General features: G+C 42.1%; 1 protein-coding gene across 11 annotated transcripts in view; it reads right to left on the minus strand.

Moving 5' to 3' along the window:
• RASAL2 (RAS protein activator like 2) overlaps positions 1 to 19,304 on the minus strand; it is a 163,744-nt gene that overhangs the window by 105,072 nt on the left and 39,368 nt on the right. For 6 of the 11 annotated variants that reach the window (XM_064719242.1, XM_064719239.1, XM_064719243.1 and 3 more), the window contains exon 1: positions 1,204 to 1,738. The exons of the other annotated variants lie outside the window; for them this stretch is intronic. In XM_064719242.1, coding sequence (XP_064575312.1) covers positions 1,204 to 1,738 — 535 coding nt within the window. Of the gene's footprint in view, positions 1 to 1,203; positions 1,739 to 19,304 lie in introns of those variants that run through there. 11 annotated transcript variants of the gene reach the window in all.

Here is a 19,304-nt window from a genome sequence, read left to right on the forward strand (position 1 = left end):
TAATTAGAAGACTTCAACAGAAAAGAAAAAGAAGAAAAGTAGTTCTGTAATTTTCTTTTAATCCCCCCATGTGTTGCACACAATTCATTAAGCATCATCAGGCCAAATTTCTATTGAAAAGGTCTTGGAGAAATGAACCAGTGACTGTAAATAAATAGGCTTGAACAGATATAGTCCTTCTTAGTTATTTCTTGGTTTGGGTAATTTGTTTTTGTTTTAAAGCAACATGACAGCTTCCAATGGCAAACACAAGCTTGTCAGGGACATTTCACTGGGACTGAAAGACTGAGCACCCCTGCAGACACAGTAAATGCTTCTTTCACTACTACTACTGAATTTTTTGGAATACTGATGACTTGTCCAGCAGCCTCAACCATATCCAGATATTATCAGGTTTTTAACATGATAATCTGGAGGACTCTGGAAAGTGCTGAGGTTTTGGGAAGAAGGAAAGTTTAAATTTGTAATAAAATCCAAAATAGAGTTTGTGGATTTTTTCCCAGGCATCATCAGTTACTGCGTTCAAGCTGGGTAGCCCACTAGAAAGTTTCAGAAAAGCCCGAGCAAAAAGGCAAGTTTACCCTCTTTTCCCCCACTTTTTTTCCCCACCCTGCCTTAAGAGTGTTATCAGCTGGGTAGATTTAAATGAAATCTCAGACTGGCATCTTGCTGACCTCAATCCCAGCTGGCTAAACCCTTGCAACACGCCTGTCCTTGGCATCTACCAGAGAGCAGACACCAATCCAGCTGCTTGATTATGAAATGGAGAATCTGGTATGAGGAACTAGATCCACTCCACTGTCTGGAGCTCTGTTTAAAAGACAGCTTAATTTCTCTCTCTCCCTGGTACTTCACTGACAGGAGCAGGCATGATATCTCAATCAGGGCAGCACAACACCACAGAGGATACTGTGCCTGCAGGACTGCTTATACCACACACTTGAGAAGGAAATGCTTCTGCTACAAGTAGGTGATGCTTGTTTTAAAGAGACCTCAGTTTTAAAGCACACACTGAAACATCTCACACCACTTCCTTATCAGGAAAGGACCTTTTTCAGTTGCTTTTTAAAAGTTAAGATAGGACATCAGAGCATCACTGTCACGTTAATAAAGAAAAGTTATAAAACAGTTTAAACAACTATCGTGTGTCTCACTACAGTCAGCTGTTACACAAATAGAACTAAACAAAAGTGAGCTCATTACCTGGACTCAAAACAATTGGATTGTCCTCTGCCTTCCCTTCAGTTCTGGGCTCCCCTTTGCGACTCATGATCTTTGCCAAGCCACTGGAGAGGGAGGAGAAGATGCCCTGGATGAAGTAGCTCTGGGGCTCGGCCCCGCTGCCGTGGGGCTCGGACAGCGAGCGGCTGAAGGGAACCCGCACTGGCCTGCTCCTTGTTGGGAAGGGTGTCTCAGGTGGGTCCTCCTGGAGATTGGCAACACTGGCAGCATCCATGCTTGCAGAACTTTTACCAAGACTTGGGTCACTGCATTCCCCCTTCAAACTGGAGGAGTCTGCTCTTCTGTTCACCCTCCAGGGAGGCCAAGGATGCGTTTGCCATCTGTACGCTCCAAGAGGTTTCTCTGAGTCAAAACTCATCTGTTTATTCAACTTCTTGCTTCTCATTCGGTGGTACCAGTGATAGTCCTTCAAGGCAGCTGTGCCAGCATCTTCTTCTGACAAAGATCTTCTGAAAGTCCTGGGAGAAAGACTATGATGCTTTTTGAAAGCACTCATTTTCCACCCTTTGGATTCGACGCTTCACTTACATTCCTCATTGCTTAGCAGTCACGTAGCTGTAGTTCCTCACTCACCATTTTACATCCCCAGTTACTTTGCTCATGGCTGGGAACTGCAGAACAGCAGAGGCTCTTCCTGAAGACCTTGAGCACCAATCCCAGAACCAGGGGGGATTCCTACATCTCCCCAAGAAGGACGTGCCCTCACCTGTAGCACACCAACTTCTAACAGCACACGAAGCTTTGCTGAGCTTGCTATCGCTTCCTGGGCTGTCACATTTCTGCACCAAGCTCTCAGGAAATGACTAAAAGAGCCCAGAAATGAAAACCCACAGTGCTGTTTCTGTACCAATCACACTTCACTTTTTTCAGTCTACATTAAAGATTTGGTTTAAAAAAAAAAAAAGGAATGCAAAAGTACTTTGCTCTAGAGACGCAGCAATGTCTCAGAAAAGCAATGAAAAATTGCAGTACCCAACTAAGAGTCATGCACGTGTTCTTTGGTTAAGTAGCAAAGTATATTAATATATATATAGTTAAATATAAAGTTTCTCTTTACCACAGGTATGTTGTATCACTTAAGAGTAGCTCAGAGCTGGCTTTTAGAGAAAGGTAATACAGACAGATTTATCAGAATCGAGACAGATTTATCAGAATTGTGCTGGAAGCACAAGACAGGAAAGCAAAGAGGAGGAATGGAGGAAGGAGAACAAACCCTGCAACTCAATGCAGTGAGAGTGTAAATACACTGAAGGGAAATAAGTAAAGAGGAGGAGAGAAGGGTGGGTGGGACTTCACCAAACACAGACCAAAGGGAAGGGTTTGAGGCATGGCAAACAGAACAGGGCAGCAGGAAGATAGTCCTTTTTCTCCTCCCCCTTTCTTCCCTTTTTCAACAGCAGAATAGGGGATTATTTTTTATAAATCTAGTCACAATAAATGAGATGGAAAAAATAGTCCTATCTGCTTAACCAAGAGGAAAAAACTCTCTTGCCTTCATTACAATTTAAGAAACAGCTGACCGTTCTAAAATCTCATAAAGAAAATATCCGCTGGTGAATGAAGAACATGCTTGCCAAGTTTTAGACCAGAACACTTAAATCTCAAGTCTACACAAATCCCTGAAAATAGGGGGTTTATAATGGAAATGCTGACACACCCTTGGCAATAAAGTAACAATGAAAACTACTCCTCTGGTTAAATAAAATGATAATCTGGTCTGGCAGACCAATAAAGCTTAACTGACCCACTATGGGATCCTTCCTTTAAGCTAGGCTGCATTCATCAGCCAAAGCACATTCCTGACAGCTGCAGATGCAAAAACTTCCTTACTTATGTGTGTATGTGGGAAAGGGCACCACTGCTCCCTAGAACAGAGAGGGATTTACCCTAAAACCTCCTTCAAATAAAAAAATAATTACTCAATAGTAAATTAAATTAGACATTTCAATTATAATCGACAGAAGCAACTATCTCAAAATGACCATGTTTAAGAAGTCACAACAAATAACTCCAGAAACAGAAGCAGCTTGGACACTGCAATGCAATTTCTGCATCAAATAATGATGCTGCCTCTTGTGCTTTGTCAACACAATGCTGCTCAGAACATAAGTCTGGAATGACAAAATGTACCTGTACCACACGTCTGCTACAATTTCCATCCACAGCAATAAAGTTTCAAAGAAGCACAAGCAGTGAACACAGATACTCCCGCGAAAATGAGACAGACTTCATCAGAAAATAGCGAGCTGGCTTTTGTCTTCTGCTTCTTGATCCCAGGGGTTGCTGATCACTTTGGTTGCAGTCCATCTGGCCCCATGGCCTCACACAGGTTCTTCAAAGTAACTCCTGACTTGACCTTCATCTACTGCTGGTAGCTGTTCTCCTCCTTGATCCCTTTCCCCAAGCACAGAGGCCACAGGTGTCCATGTTTCCAAGAATGAGGCAAAACCAGAAGCACTGGGAACCCTTAAGGATTTTTGGGTCTGCTGTTACTGGGTCCCTCACCCCCTTCCAGCAATGGGTTCTCCTTCTCCTTGCTGAGCCTTTTGCTGCTCGTGTGGCAGCAGTGATTTGGCCACAATGAGGCAGGCTGGTAAAGCAGGCTCTGTGGAACATCAGGAACACGAATAAATCCGACAGATGATGATGTGGTTGGCTCCAGTGGCACAAGCCATAATCAACAGGGAAAGCTGAGAATGTGAGGCAGGTTTCTGGTCAGCTCTGCAGGCTGGGTTTGCACAAGTTTCCACTAACACATTGACATCTCCTTTGGGGCTGGGAGCACAGAAGGGCAGGAGAGGACAGAAAATGCAGGCAGACGTGCAGGAGCTGAAACCCTCCTGGGGTTGCTTGCTGTGGATTTCTAGTGTGCTTTGTAACTCCTGCTGATCTCTGCCAGGCTGGGCACCCGCACAGACTCTTGAAACAGCCCTTGGAGAGCCCTTACCTGCCCTGTTGGAACACTTGGTACCCCTGAGGAATGAGTCAGCTTGGATAACACCACCCCAGCAGCACCAGGGCAGGGATTTTGCACAAGAGCACTCTGGACAGGACAGAACTTCAGGCAAGACACCAGTCTCTGCATGAGGACAGAGATCATCCCCAGGATTCTCCCCTCCTTTTCCACCACCATCCTCCAGACATCTGACTGTACAGAAAGATCCCTCCATCCCCTTTCCCATACAGCTGGCATTGCACTGATCACTGACTCACACAGACCACCCATTTCAGCAAGGGAACTCACACAAAGATTACACACAATCCCCAGTTCCAGCACAAAGCAACGTGCAAAACCAGTTATGGGTTAACTGCTACTCAAAACTATTTTTATTGGTGTGGCCAGGGGCTGGACCACAGCTCTGCACAGACCTAACAATACAGAGAAAGGCTTCAATAAGCACTCTACATGAAGCCCAAGAACATCAAAGTCACAGTTTAGTTTAAGTTCAAATAATATTGAGAAGGCTTTTTATTTTTTTACTTCTGGTTTCACTTTTTATTTCATGTTACCACTGCTCAGAAGAACACATTCTGTGATCAAAGAAACGTTATCCTTAGCCTAGATGAGGTTTCACAGTGTACTCTAGAGAGGGTAAAAGTGTCTTTCTCAAAGTGCTTCCAAAAAGGCAGACAAGGTTTACATGTTTATTAACATAAAAACACTGATAGACAAGTTTGCTTAGTCTACCAATAAGACAATTCTTTAAAACAGCTAACTCAAAAATTTTAGCCTGGGCTTCGAGTCAAACTGATCTCTCCCTTCTTTACACACATCAGCAGCAGCAATGATGATGTTCAAAAAACCCCTTTGTCTACACTAAGTTAAAATTTGTCTCAAGTGGCTCCAGCATTTCTTGTGTCCACAGAACACGCAGTGAGTAATCCAGAAGGCAGAACTTTCTCCTTGATCCCCAGCCCAGTCCTTCCAGAGCAGCAGCTTATCCTGGGAAGCATTTCCCAGTCTCAGTATCACAAAGAAATCAGCTTACAGCAGTGACTGCCACTGTATTAGTGATGTGAGATCCCAGCCATACTGAGCCTCCCACGCAGCTGTCAGCAGGTAAAATAATGTCAGGGGAAGAAATGAGTTTGTCAATTAAGTTGAGAAAATTTGAAATATTTTTACTCTTGTTTTTAATACCAACTGCCTACAAACGTGATCCTCCACCAGCATATTTTTCTCAGTTTTCTTTTTTTTTTTGGTAGTGTTTGCAGTTCATTGTGCCAAATCATTCATTTAGCTTTTCAGAAAATTACTATTTTCTTCCTAACAATCCAGTCACTTAATCATCACATTTGACATGTTTAACAGCATTATATTTCACTACTCCTAGATATTTAAGTAATTTATGCACAAAATGCAGATTTGCTATGTTGGAATGTAACTGTATTTCAGCTTTAAGATTGTATTGGGAAAACAATCTTTCTTAACTTTATAACATTTCACAGAAAATATACACAAGCAGCCTTACATTTGCACCGAGCATATGAAGATGAATCTTTGCCAAGGGCCTCCTGTGTGGGAATTCTACTCTCCACCATTCAGCTCTCCAGCTACCCAGATCTACTGCAAGGAGCTTCAGCAATTTCTCAGAGTATGTTGTTTAATAAATACTACCAGCCAATTAAAAAAGTAAAAAAGCAATGCCACAGAAAACCTCAAGTGCACCATTGCCAAGCAGCTGGAAGGAGGAGAACCTGGCTCTGATGTTACAAATTAATATTTAATGCTTGCTTGCTCTCTGGAAGTGTCTAGTGCTTGAGTAAAGGCACTATAAAGTGTAAAATTTGAGTTCATAGCTTATGTTGTAAAAAAAGGATGAACTGCAATCTCCCATGACTGAACTGCCCCATTCTGAATTAGTTTTGGACCAAACAAACTTACCAGCTTCCCATTTTTTACCAAGACATGGAGGGGAAAAGGGGAAAGAAAAGAGTTAAAAGAGAAAAAACCAAAACGCCACACAACCAACATCCACGATAACCCTGAACATTTATTCACCACACTTGGTTTCAACCAAGTCCTCTCTTTTAATTGAGAAAAATCAGCAGGCTAAGCAAATACCACTTCTGAAAAGATCCCAGCTTAAGTCCCCACCAACCAGCCATCAAATGAGCTTTAACCTGTACAAAAGTAAATCAAATTGCACCCTGTATCCTTCCTAGAGGAACCAGAAGGAATACAGAGGGTCAGGGATCCTGGATTTAGCAGCCTAGGTCCCCTTAGCTCCTCACCCATTTAAAACTAACTCAGTGCATTGGAACAGTTCATGGAGCAGTAATCAATATATAAAGCAGGAACGAACACAGAAGTTTGCTAATTGACCCAACTTGACATGTGGTTAAATAGCACAGAAGATGAAAGATTTTTCCTTCCCTTTCAATTAGAGACTTTTCAAAATATTAAGTTTTGTTTATGCAAGGCTAAGTAATTAATGACCTAACATCCCCTTCCCATCTCCTATCACCAAGATGCATCTGTTTCCCCCTGCAACATTTCCTGCAGGTGGATGTGACTTTTCCTCAGCTCACAGCAGACCAGTGCACCTGACTTACTCCACCTCTTAATATTTAGTGCTAATTAATGTTTAGAAGTTACACAGAGGACAAATGAAACAGCACCTTAGAAATTGTGGCATTTGGGGTTAAAGTGACTGGAATTGACTTTGCTGGAAGTCAGAGATCCCTTCCTGAGCCCAGAGCAGAGCTCCTGAGAGCAAAGCTGCCCCACGTGCCTCTCACAAGCCCGGAGCTGGCCAAGCCTTCAGTGACCAACTGCAAGCTCACCTGTCCCACATAAATCAAGATGTGCTGTTTCCACTCTCACTACACTGAGCCTGAAGTGCCTCTGGGCAAGCTACATGGTGACACAAGAGCATTTAAATGCCACCTAAACTTTGGTGTCACGGCAGGCTGTAACTGCTGTCCCTGCCCCATGACTCCAAGCCCAACCTGTCCCTACAGCTGCAGCAAGCCAGCCTCACCCAGTTCTGCTTTGCCATGGTCTAGTTCCTGAAGGCAGGTACTGAGAACTCCTCAAAACACACAGGAATCTCCACCTGAATATGAGGAAGAACTTCTTCACTGTGCAGTGAGCACACACTGGAAGAGATTGTCCAGAGAGGTTGTGGAGTCTCCCTCACTGGAGATATCCCAGACCTGTCTGGATGCAACTCTGTGGTCTGGGATGGTCCTGCTTGAGCAGGGAGGCAGGATCAGGTGACCCCTGTGCTCCCTTCCCACCTGACTCATTCAGTGACTGTGATTTCTGCCCTCTAATTCCTTGGCAAAACCCCTACAATTTCTCTCCTGACACAAACTCCCCACGTGAAACACTCCTGGTTTCATTTTTCCATGCTGTTCCCGTGATCTGCATTAGAAGCTGCTACAGCTCTGTCAACTGAGCAGAGCAGAGAGAGATAATAGATATTTATGAGATGCTGGGCTTTGGATGGATGCCAGCAAACGTTAGCAAGAAAATCCCATTTCAATACATTGAAATAAACCTGGAGAGCGGCGATGCCAGGTTTTAATTTCACTAGCAATCTTCTGTTGTTGTTGTTGACGACCAAACACAGCACGTGCCAAGTTTCAAGGGCCATAAAAATGTACATTTAAGAGCCAGCCAGACACAGGCAGTGGCTGAGCCCACACGCTGCTGCGAGCCACCCCAGCCAGCCAAGGATGTCAGCAAATAAATAAATAAATGCATGACCTGGAGGTGAATATGCCAGTAACTACTCTAGTGGAGGCACTACCCTCTGAAATTTGGGGAGATTTAGGGATTTCTGTAAGGAAGGGGAGCCCTCAGCCCTGGCCTGGGACACACATAGGGAGCTCAGGCTGGGAAACCCTCTGGAGGCACAGATCACCAAGCAGAGCCCCTGGAGAAACACAGCTGCACTGATCTACCCCACTGTCAACTTCTGCAACTCCACAAATAAATCAGTATGTTTATATAAATATATAAACATTGACTGCATAAAGAAAAAGCTCTTATGCCCAGCCTGACATCCATTTCTGTGTGATTACAGGTTGGGCTTCATACCATCAGAAATATCATCCACAAGCTGCTCATTTCAGTTTGTAATAGCCTTGGTTTTCAGCAGGCTAAATTAACTTCCCATCACCCCTCTTCATTCCCAGCTGAAGTGTTTGGGATTTTTGTGGAGAGAGTGGGGAAAAAAATCATTACTGCTGCAATCTTAAAGCAAGGGTTTTACCAGCCAAACACAGCTTTATTGCTAGATGTGATCCCTGTGTTCATCAAGCCAAGCACAGCCTAAGCTACTAGGGGAGGAAACACAGTTATAGTATATAGGCAACTTAATGGATAAACATCCCAAAAATGGTCTTGGTAACCATGCTTAAATAGCAGTTGCACTTATTTCAACTTTCCAGCCTTTATTTTATGTAACTAGAAAGGAACATATCCTCACTGCAGACTGCTGCAAAAATAAGACCTATCAACTCTCCACCAAGGATGTTAGGAGCTGGGGTTATGATTTCATTCTGAAATGAAATCAGTTGCTATAATGGTTATTTTATTTATAATTTATTATTATCTTATTTTATCCATTTTAGATAAACTATCTTTATATCAACAACTCTTTCACACAATACTAGCTCTGTAAATAAATTTTAAAATGTAAATATATTTTAAAAGCTTCTCAAACCCTGGAAATCCCACTGTAAGAGCCAACTGGCAGCAGAAGATAACCACCAGCTAATTGACAACACTCTTTAAAATCACTGGAGAGTGTACTCTTACAGTGTATATAAACAAAGAACTTTAGCAACATACATAATTAAATTCTTGCATTTATCATCTAAACACCCCCAGTAATAGAAATACTCTGTCTGCTGTGATGACCTTTCAGACTGAATCCAACCATGAGCCCAAAACTCTCAAGAGCACCACTAAGCCATGTCCCTAGACAGCAAAGCACAAGGAAGAATTTATAAATCCAGAATTATTTTAGGCTCTGAATTTAGGTAGGGAAATTCCTTGAGCTGGATGAGAAATATCCTTACACCCACCTTGCAGCCCCATCGGAATGTTGTGTTAATATCAGCAAATTGACAACAAATCAGTGACAGCTGGAATTTAGGATCAAACCTTCCTCTCCGGAGATTATTTCTCCATTTAGATGAAAGATTAAATATCCTGGTATCTCAAAATGCCAAAAGTCTGAAATGAAAACATTTAGGAGCACTGGGAAAAGGGTCTGTGTAAAATTTCAGGTGCTGTAGCACTGCATTGAGAAAGTAGTAAAAGAAACAATTAAAAAAGAAATAAAGCAATGGGGTGGCAGGGAGGAAAAAAGAGCATTTCTTAAATATAAACGACCTTCTGAGCAGCAGAGATTTCTCTCCACAGGTTGTCTGTCAGGAACAGCCTTGACTCATGCAGAAGCCACATGTCAGGGACAGTGATGAAGACGTAGCTGCTGCCAGGCCTGGAGGAGATTCCAGCCCTGCCAGCAGAGCCAAGGGATGAAGCAAGGTGACCTGCAGGCACCAAAACAGCACAGAGGGACAGAAAGGAGCACACCCTCCTTGGCTGAAGCTCTGTGCTTGCAATTTAAAGAATGATTAAAGATGTCCAGTGCAGGACATGGCTTGTGACACAGTGTGTGATCTCTGAGATGAACCTGTGTGTCCTGGCAATTTCAGTGCACAAAAAGAGTCTCTCCCAAAAGGGAGAGATACAGGAGAATTTCAAGCTTTGAAGGGACAGGAAGGAGGGAGGAAGAGAAAGAAGATAATTTCTCTTTCACAAGCTATTCAAGGAACTAATTTGTGACACGTGCACACACTTCCTCACCACAGGACAAAACAAAGAAGTGGATATTGTGGAAAAGGATTTGCATGAAGCACCAGTGACTGCTGGGTCAGGCAGGGTCCCAGGCCACCAGGGCCACCCCCAGCACAGCTGGGGTGTCACATGGAGCCCCATCCTTCAGCAAGCCATGCACAAGCACTTCATCCCTTTTGTGTCTTTTCATTCATTATTGTGTACCAGAGATCACTTCTGCTTCAAGCTCCAAAGTGACTGGTGCTGTTTCATTAGGTGTGAACACCAGATGACTGGAACTGCCTCTCTCTGAGGTCAGTCCTTCCCAAATTGAGCACAGTCCTATTTGTAAGTCTGTGCAAGCAGGACTTTCAGTAGGCAGCCACTGTTTAGCATTCTCAATTATTTTTATTGAAAAAAAAATATGAAATTTTAACCAAAAGGTTTAATGGAACCATGAAAAAAACAAAGGAAATAAATGCCCCAGAGCTGCATGCTCTTGCTTAGAGCAGAATCCTCTCCAGCTGACATTTCTGAAGTGCCTTTTTTTTGTTTTCTCACTTCATGGATAAAAGGGAAAATGAGCTGATATTTGCTATTTTTACCTTAACCACTGTTAGTAAACCATGCTCCATCCTCACCAAGCAGCATGGAACTGCTGTGCACAATAAAGCCTGACTTTGAAACTGTACCTTGAAGTCTCAAACCAACCTGCCAAAAAGCCCAGAATATTTGCTGTAAATATAAAACACAAAGGCACTCTGGGTTTTATAAAGACACAAGCAAGCACCAGAGTTAGACTAAATTAATGAGCATGTGTACTCCCATTCCAACAGACAGGACAGCACCTGTCTGGCTTCACTTAGGAACTTGTTATAATCTCTGCCTTATAAAAAGGTTTTTACACATATGAAACACTCATATACCAGTGAGACATAAAATCAGGATGTAATCAAATCTCCACAGTTTTATGTACAAATCCCTCGGGACTTTAAGCTGCAAAGCCAAACGTGAATAATTGCATCTATTTTCTAATAAAGACCATGTGCTCTGGGCCATGAGTACACAAGTTTTCAAGAGCTCTGCATAATATTTTTGGAGGTATTTCTACTTCAAATAAGCAATCCAGTTAAGCAGAGATAAACATGCACACACATCCCTGACCTTGTTCAAACAATGCACCAATCGCTGTGATAAATCTGGTTGCCAAACCTAAATATAGACTTTCAGGAAAAAACAATGGAGTTTGGGCAGAAGAGGCCTTCTCCTATTTACTGTTTACCTAATTACCCAAATGAATGTGCAGTTTGGCCTCTGTCCCCTTTTGGAGAGTGGGAGCCAGGGGAGCTCTGGCTGGGACTGGAATCGCAGCGTGCTGCGGCACATTCGACGCTCCCAGGGCACTTGGTGCAATTTCAAAGCTTGTCTCACACTTTGGGTATGTGCACACTCTGCTCCCCCCAGACAGCCCCATGCCTGACACAAGGCAGATAGGCACTGCAGGCCTGACTCACTGCTACAGAAACAGGCTTGGAAAAAAATTTCTTAAGAAAAATCCCATTCAAAACCCACTCTTAAGTTTCCAACTTCGGGTGCACAAGCAGGAAACGAGGGGAGGAGGGAGCACAGGGCAAAAGGAGGAGGAGAAAGTTCTATTCAGGGCTGTATTTTTAGACTATTACTAATTTTGTTTTGTCACTGTGCTACAGAAGCTAAACCTGGGTGAATTAATGCAGCATTATCCTTTCTAATTTTTACTCAATCCAGGCAGCAGTCTAAACCTAATCTCCTTAGATGGGACCTGGCAGGGCATTGCTCTCCCTGCCCTGCTGTGGCTCATATCTTTCCACCAGATATTCCTGCCTGCAGCACATATCCAGCCATGTATTCCCAAAGTATGTAAAAAACAAGCAGAATTCCCCCCTTTTGTGTTTGGAAACAAAAACCTATGTACTGAGGACACCAAACCTGAAATCCTGATTTGTTGTGAAGTACACCAAGATAATGGGATTTATAACCACAATGTATGGGAAAAAACAGCACTGAAATGCTTTTCCTTCTTGCTAAGAATACATCTTAAAGTGTCTTTGCCCTTCTTGATTTATGGATATTTATAAGCCAAATTTTGTTGGGCAGGCTGAGGCTAGAGGAGAGAAATCTGTGCCCTCTATTCCCTGCTCTATTTTAGTCTGTAACAGTTATGCATCCCATTTATTCTTATTGTTTCAAAGCAAGTTAGTTTTAACTTCCATTTTTTTAACAAGCTGCTGTCCCCAGCTGTCATTATTAGGGTTATTGCCAACCTATTTTTTTATTTCCTTTCTCCACATTTGCACAGCACAGGCCCAACCCATTCGTGACTTCCCTCCCTAGATGCAAGTTGCCACACATAGATCAATTGCACAGAAATACAATGACTTACAGTAAAGAAATCATTGGGGAAAAAACAAACATATGGACCTCAACTTATTTATAAATATCTTCAAAAAGGAGCCTGGAAAGATCCCACCCCAGGCTGGCAGTGCACAAGGCTGAAGTGGCAGGGAGTGGCAAGGGAAGAGGGAGACAGACAAGGAATTTATTTTTTGTCTTTAATTAAAGTTTTGTTTTATTCTTTCCAGAAAAACAAGAAAGGCCAGGAAATCCTCAGAATTTGGCATTCCCAACACCACCTCTTTAGATGAACACAAGGTCCTCACTTCCTGCTCCCTCCTCATTTCACAGCAAGTGAGGACAGAACAGGACAATGCCAACATCAGGAGCTGCCATCAAACAACTGCTCTACAAACAGAGAAGCTCTGTAAGCCAACCCTGTGCCAAACTGGGGTTATTCTATTTATTTCTATTCCAAACTAATGCAGCCAGGTTTTTTTAACTATGAAAACACAGGTCAGGTCTTAAGAGTCACTGAAGCTCCCCCTACACTTCTCATCTCTGGAGCAAAGATTAACTGACCCAGCTTCCTTCAAAATAGTGTCTTCTGTGACCATCAGCAGCAAGAAGAGCTGGTTAAACAGGAAGGAAAGAAGAAAGGGAAAGATCCCAAAGCTCAGAACAACCCTCTCCCCTCTGCTGCAGGGGAAAGGAGGGGACACAGGAGCCCATTTGATGCTTCTCCTGCTCACACCAGGCATGGAAAAGTAGGAAAGGTGATGGAACACAAAAGTCTCTTTTCCAACCTGTGCCTTAGGTACAGCTTTGGAGCAGCTGCACCCTCCTGCATCTCAAGCACAGGGCCAGGCACAAACAGCTCCAGACTAAAAGGTGCAGGTGCTCAGGACTGACAATTTTGGGACCCATGAGGAGCTGCTGTGGTGTCACCATCATGCAGCTGGCATGATGTCCAGAAACAGGGGCCAAAACTCACCTCCCTGTAGAAACACACATTTAGGGACAACTGAAACCAAAACAAAATCAAGTTCTTCCTGTCTGAAAAGCTGTCAAGCATATCAAGTCCTTCTTTTACCTTCTTAACTGTCTAGAAAACTGACATAAGAAAGCTGATTATTACTCTGGAATAAACTGTAGTAGAAGACAAGAAAAAAAAAAGGGAAAATCTGAGTTTATCTTCTTAAAATATAAACCCCTCAAGGAATACAATTTGCTGCAATTAAATACAAAAAGCCAATCCTCAAGATAAGCCTTAACAAATCACCTTGAGAGTTTAATAAACTGTGGTTTGGTTTGAGGGATTTTTCAGTGCATCTGTTAATGCATTTACCTGCCCTGTCAAACATATTTTGAAGTTCTCACACCAGATGAACACAGCAGCCAGAGTAGAAAGTGGGCAAGACAGTGTGGGACCACTGAGAGAATTGTTTCAATAAAGAAGGATTAAATATTTAATTATTAAACTAGAAAGAAGTCTCAGGTTTCAGCTTGTATCATATAAAATTTCACTGAAGTTATATGCACAGAGAGAGATATTGGGAAGAAATCCTTCTCAATTTCTTCCAATATCTAATCCTCTAGATGAGATATTGGGAAGAAATCCTTCCTTGTGAGGGTGGTGAGTCCCTGGCACTGGGGCCCAGAGAAGCTGTGGCTGCCCCTGGATCCCTGAAAGTGCCCATGACCAGGTTGGACTGGCTTGGAGAAATCTGGGATACTTAAGGTGTCCTGCACATGGCAAGGGTGGAACAAGACAAGCTTCAAGGTCCTTCCAACCCAAACCTTCTGGGATTCCATGATAAATCCATCTACCAGATGCAGCACCGTCACCGTGGGAAGCTGCACATCTGCCATCTAACTTTGGGATTATTTTAACTCTCACAGATGAGCAAGAAATTACTGATACAGTAAATACACAGTTGCTTTTACACTTAAAAATTTTGAGTTGTTGATATGTAAAATAACTTCTTCAGTCTTTAGGTATAAAAGGTTATCTTAACAAGCTCTCTTTTGAGTCTGCAATTCTAATCTTTTTTTTCTGGATCCCTAAAGATTAGATGCAGGCCATATTTCTGATGCACAGAAGGCATGAGCTCCTCTTGCTCTATCTTCTTATTTATTTTGTTCCCCATCATCCACAGATGATGTTCCCCAAGCAGCTGAGAAGTGGAATGCTCTGTTCCCAGAGCCAACACCATGAGTCAGTGTGTGCTCACTAGTCAGGGTACAAGATCTCCCAGCACTTTCCCCCAAATCCCAACCATTTTGCAAACTTGTATTGTGCCTAAATTAGGCAGCTTTTGTTATCAAGTGAATAAAAATTCACATTTCCTGCCAAGCCACTAAACCACATTTAAATGGCAGAATGTACACCCAATTTAGCATTTCTTAGTGGTTTAGGTGGAAATTCAGGTATGCAGAGAATGACTTTGCAAAGCTGCAATGGTCATCTTGACAGAAGGAGGATAACTAAGGCTGTGAAGTCCAGAGAGAATCAACACCTCAACATTTCCTGGATCTCAGAATGCAGGCAAAGGCCAGCAAATCCAAACCTCACTGCTGCCACTGGGCTCCTACCCTGCAGGAGTTCTGGCTGTGGGCTGGCCTTGCAGGAGCACTTTGTTGTTCTGAGCTGTTTAAAGCCTTTCACTTTGGTGCTTGTGGTTTTACAACTCCACAGTTTCATCAAAGGAACCTGTAAGCAAAGGTGGGAGGACACAAATACTCTTAAACTGGCTTTGTTAACTAATCAGTCTGCAGTGGAATCTGAAGTCTGCAAGAAGTTTTCCAGAAATAGTGCATGATTTATGCAGAGATGATTGCACATCAATTTCTTATTCAGAATCTTTGTCACATTCCCTGGGAAAAAAGTTGGGTTTATTTCTGTCCTCCATTCTTCTCCCCTACTGGGTTCTTTCAGTTACTTTTCCCACTTACTCTCCTCTGCTCTTCCCAGGCAACAAACTATCAAACACAGCCAATAAATGGATTAAATCCCACAAGCTCTCCTGCTGTAGTCATTGCACTTTTCACAGCTGAATAGTTCATATCCATTCAATTTCCATTTACAGGGTCTGATCACTGAATTGAACAGGAAAGTTCATCCACCTGCACCTCTCTGCTTTCTGCCTATTTTTGAAAGTCCTTCTTATAATCACAGCTCTACACTATCAAATGAATCACAGTTCAATAGATTCAATACTGCAAAAAATTTCTATTCCAACATCAACTTACATTTTCTCTTTTTAAAGCTGGCAATGAAAGAATATTAAAATAGAAGCTGCAGCTCTTCTATCATTAAGAAATCTAAATTTTGTACTACATAGATTTCGAGGGAACTTCTGAATGAACCAGAAGGTGGCAATTTCTGGGTAATCCCACCAAAGCCAGGAAAGGCTGGGGGAAGGGAAATCACTGCTCTCACATTCTTTTCCTATTATTAAATGCAATACAATTAAATGCAAGGGTTCCCTGTAAAATAACTGAAGCCAATCACAAACTACAGGGAAGATTAGGCAGAATTTATGCAGCGATACAGAAGAAAACAGTGACACAGAACACAATGTCTCACTAGAGGATGAATAAATGTGCATTTAAAGCTCAGAAACTTAGAGCCAGAAATAAGAAGCAAAACAAGGCAGAGAGAGGAAGGGCAAGGGAAGAGAAGGAAGAAACATGTGCTCATTATCTCAAGAGCTTAACTCCAGAGGTTCCAGGAGGAGTGAAGAAGCAGCAAAGAGATTCCAGGGCAGCAGCTTCTGACACAGACAGGTCTAATGCTGCCATTAGCTCTCCATACACATCTGAGGATTGATGTGGAGCTCTTCACATCTGACAGGTAGAAAGCTGCAATTTAGCAGGAACAGTTATTTAAAGCACTTACTCAGGAAAAAGCTGGATTTAGCTCAAAGAAGAGGCCACTGCCTGTGACTGCCCCAAATACGTGGCCATGGCAAAAATTTCATACAGGGACTTTCAAGACTTGAAAATCTACAGACACCATCAGGAAATTAATGTTTGTATTTTTCTGACTAGCCTAATTATAATTTTCAGCCCCAGAGTTACTTTCAGTATTCACAAAACTCAGCTTAGGTAGTAGGAAGAGTGAATTTAAACTATCATCTAATTTGTTATCTCCTCTCAGACTGGAAACCACATTTTCAAAACTAATTCTCTTACTGTTACCTGATAACAGCCCTCAGGATTACAAATTTAATCACAATAATAACTGAATACACTGACAGGCGAACCCAAATACTTCCAGTGTTTACACCAGCAGCAATAATTAGTGTTTTGTCATGCCAGAAAGTGACTGCAAATTTACCTCCACAAGCAAAGTGACTGGAACAATACAAGTAGCAGTCCCTTACTCAAGAGAAGATACAAGAAGAGGGAAAAGGTTATTTTTAATACAAGGTACCTACAATTTATTGCCAAAGTGATTTATTACTAATCCAACTTTTTTTTGAGAGGCTAAAATGCTTTCATTATTAAAAGAAAAATATATAGTAAGTTCCCAGCAAACAGAAATAGGAACTTGCTAAGATTTTTTACTTTACATGGCTCAGTTTCCTCTCCCTCCTGCAATTATCTGTCTGCAGAGGAAATAGCACACAACATTCTGTGCCTGGCTAGGAGGTTCATAAGGACAAGGAATATACAAGGTAATACCATGTTATTTTAAAACAGATTCTGTTGTTGTTTGTTTTTAAAGAATATTAAAAGCCTTTCTGCAGACAGGATTCTGATGGCTCCATGACAGAAGAATGCAGCACTGCTAAATGCAAAACAGATTTTTAATATTTCTGACACCTGTGCTGCACAACTGTCATTAGAGGAGATGCTTTTCTGGGTAAGTATGTTCTATAACATGCTCACTTGAAGGGGCAGCATAAATGTCACTGCACTCAGGTGATTACATCCATACTGAAACTCCCTTAGCCATGGGTCCTGACATCTCAGCTCAGGGGCTACCACCCTTAAATCCATACTGCCCTATATAAAGGTCCCTGATTTATCATCCTCAGCACTCTCAGACAGAAAATACTCCTGATGCTTAAAAAAACCTACCCAAGATCGCTGTTACTGCCATTATTTACCTGCCAACAGAAATGTAAAGATGGTGCAACCACTAAAGCTGTTACTTTTCTGCTATTTGAGAGCTTTGGTGTGACAACCTGAAAGTTCATTTAACAGCTCCTTGCATCCAGTGTCACCCTGCAGAGCCTCCAGGTGATGAGACAGCATCAGCTGTGGGGATGCAGCTGAATCAGGGCTGTCACAGTTAGAAAACAAAGGATCCTGCTTAGCTAAGTCCTTCTCAAGAAGTTTCTGCTGCTTTGCTGTTCTTTAATGTGTTGAGTTTTCATTCCGTTTGTATTTTTATACAAGAAAAACAATAATGTTCAAGAACAACCAATTTCAGTTGACTTAAAAGTCTCTTCAGCTAGGGCACGGCTCAAGCTTGTTTCAGTTTACCCCTAATCCAAACAAGGGTTTGCATCTTCTCTGCAGCTGCACACCAGCACACAGGCAAATTAAAGAGTATTTAAAAGTAGCAGGGATCTCAAGAGAGGAGAGATAAATCCAGCAACATTTGTTAGGCTGGCAAAATGCCATTTGCTGATTTTGACCATGACATTTTATAACCTTTTTGTTTTAAATAAAGATCAAAACCTTAGGATGTTCAGTTTCACCACCACTTCACGAAATGGTCTCAAGTTCTCTGCCTTAACCAACCTTAAAGATATTTATACATTAATAGGAGTCATTAAAAATATTTCATTATAATTAAATACTGCATTCTAAAGGGATCATTAAAAAAACCTACTGTCTCAAAGTATGTGGAATATAAATCCTGCTGAAATAGTATCTGACCACATCTGTTCTTATACAAAAGTCACCACTTAAAAGTCCCTTTTAAAGTCTGATATTTCATGTACTTCATTAATCCTGAAATCTCTGAAAGCTGCTGTAAGTTGTTAGTGGCTAATCAAATGCATAAATTGGGACCACACAAACCCATGATCACTTTCAGATCTCCTTCAAGTAAATCTCTCCCTAACAACTAAGAATGAAAGAAAATATTATTTTTAATTACATGAGAAGCTCTAAATAAAGAAGAATGGTCATCAAAGACTCTACTTAAAGACAAAATCAACATCTTTTGCAGCAGAATTTTTCTGTCAAAATAAAATGTAGCAACACAGAATAAGGTGTAGATCTGTGTTTTTGCTGCTCCCCACACCATAAACACTGAAAAATAAATATTCTAAGTGTCATTTGTGCTTCTTTGTAATGTTTCCTTCCTGTGCCATTTCTTTTTCCATCTGACTCCTAATTGCAGCGGTCCTTTCATCCATGGGCTGGTATGGAGACCTGGGCAGGAGGCTGGGATTACAAACCAGAACTGAGGTCCCAGCACTCAACCCCCTGCAAATGCAGAAACCAGGCTGGCTTCAAGCACCAGCCTTCCCCGGGGCAGAGTGAGTGCCTGGATTTGCACACCCTCTCCAAGTGCTTTTCCAAGGGGTACACTTGCTCCAGGATCACATCCCCTCACCTCAACCTCCCAGCATCCTCACCTTCCTAACATCCTGCAGGCATTTAAAAACCCATTTAACACACCTCCCCACAGTGTAAACAGTGAGATTTAAGGGAAAAAAAACCAAACCAAAACAACACAGCTCTCCAAGGGTTCTGAAATCATGCTGAAAGTTATCAAAGCCAAGGCTATTTACATGTTGCCCTCTTGGCTGTGTTTCACTCAACAAAGAACTGTGCTTTCAAACACTGATGGACTAAAACTTCTCTGAAGAAATGTACACAAGGTATGTACACAAAGTACACTTCACACAAAGCAAATGTGTGCTCT

The sequence above is a fragment of the Zonotrichia leucophrys genome, chromosome 8 (genome assembly GCF_028769735.1).
Source record: "Zonotrichia leucophrys gambelii isolate GWCS_2022_RI chromosome 8, RI_Zleu_2.0, whole genome shotgun sequence".
Classification (NCBI taxonomy): domain Eukaryota; kingdom Metazoa; phylum Chordata; class Aves; order Passeriformes; family Passerellidae; genus Zonotrichia; species Zonotrichia leucophrys.